The sequence below is a fragment of the Cyprinodon variegatus genome, unplaced genomic scaffold (genome assembly GCF_000732505.1).
Source record: "Cyprinodon variegatus isolate N-32 unplaced genomic scaffold, C_variegatus-1.0 Scaffold1526, whole genome shotgun sequence".
Taxonomy (NCBI): Eukaryota; Metazoa; Chordata; class Actinopteri; order Cyprinodontiformes; family Cyprinodontidae; genus Cyprinodon; species Cyprinodon variegatus.
The window spans coordinates 27124-28227 of record NW_015151979.1 but is presented as its reverse complement, the minus strand read 5'-3'; the positions used below and the strand labels follow the sequence as shown (position 1 = coordinate 28227).

The window sequence follows — 1104 nt, the reverse complement described above, 5'->3', positions numbered from 1 at the left end:
TGCTGGTGTCAAAAACATTGTGACCCAGGATGATGTTTCCAGCTGAGCTTTTACCACTGGAAATGTGACCTGATCTTCCTCCTATCAACACAATCCTCAGTTCTGTAGCAGGGCGGCTCAGTGCTGTTAAGAGAGGTAAGGCTTTATTTTATCACACAGTTTATAAACATGTACTTTAATTAGACAATCAGACAACAGAATTTCTAGATTAACATTTCTATTAGAACAATAAAAAAAAAATTGTGTTACCATGACTGAAAACCTAAAATAAGAAAATCTAGTAAAGCAGAGGGAGCCATTTTGTTTCACCGTCATGCTCTGTTTAAAGTCAAAGTCTCTATTTTAACATATTTATTTACTAAAATAAGAGTTTACCAGATTATAATCCAAACAGGATAAAGTTTAAGGGAAAGTTTTATAAAAAGATTTCTGACCTGAGTTGGAAATATCAGCTGAAGCGGCCATTTCATCAGCTTCCCTCTGTCGACTTTCTGCTTGTTTCTGCACTTTTTTCTAAATTAAAGTAAATGAAGCAGAAGGAATTTTATTGGAGTTGAAGGTTGGATGATGAAGTCAAACAGGGTCAGAGATCGCCATCTGCTGGAAAACTAAATTAATTACAGGTCTACTTAGGTTAAGAAAGAAAGAAATTGAAGTTTAGCTGTTGATTTAAAAAAATGAAAGGACATCAAACAGAGGAAAATAAATAATCAAATCATAATTAAATTCAGTAGAAGAAACCAGTTACAGAAAATCAGATCCAGCTTCTCATCACAGCAGTTTATTTGTCTCAATAGTCCTGATCAAGCATGAAGACTAAGAAAACATCTAACATTATTCTGTCAGTGAACAAGTAACCATGTGGCTTTAGATGAATGCTGCTGGAATTAACTTCAAACTGAGCAGAGAAAGTTGAGTTTGACCTGCAGAGGTCTGCAGTTTTAGACTATTGTCCAGTCATCTGGTCAAATGATGCAGAGAAAGAGTTAAAGAGGTTATAACCCGTAGAGAATGGAGCAGCTGGGATGGTGCTCTGCTTTGATGATGGAACCAGAAACAAAGTCATGCTGAGTCGACTAAAGTGGCTTTCAGTACAGGACAGAA

At 36.1% G+C, this 1104-nt stretch overlaps 1 protein-coding gene across 1 annotated transcript in view; it reads right to left on the bottom strand.

The window, feature by feature from the left end:
- Positions 1-465, bottom strand: part of LOC107103771 (GTPase IMAP family member 8-like) — a 7432-nt gene extending 6967 nt beyond the window's left edge. The window contains exons 1-2 of the mRNA XM_015403595.1: positions 435-465; positions 17-123 (exon numbers count right to left, since the gene is read on the bottom strand). Coding sequence (XP_015259081.1) covers positions 17-123; positions 435-465 — 138 coding nt within the window. The remainder of the gene's footprint in view (positions 1-16; positions 124-434) is intronic.
- Positions 466-1104: the final 639 nt, after the last annotated feature.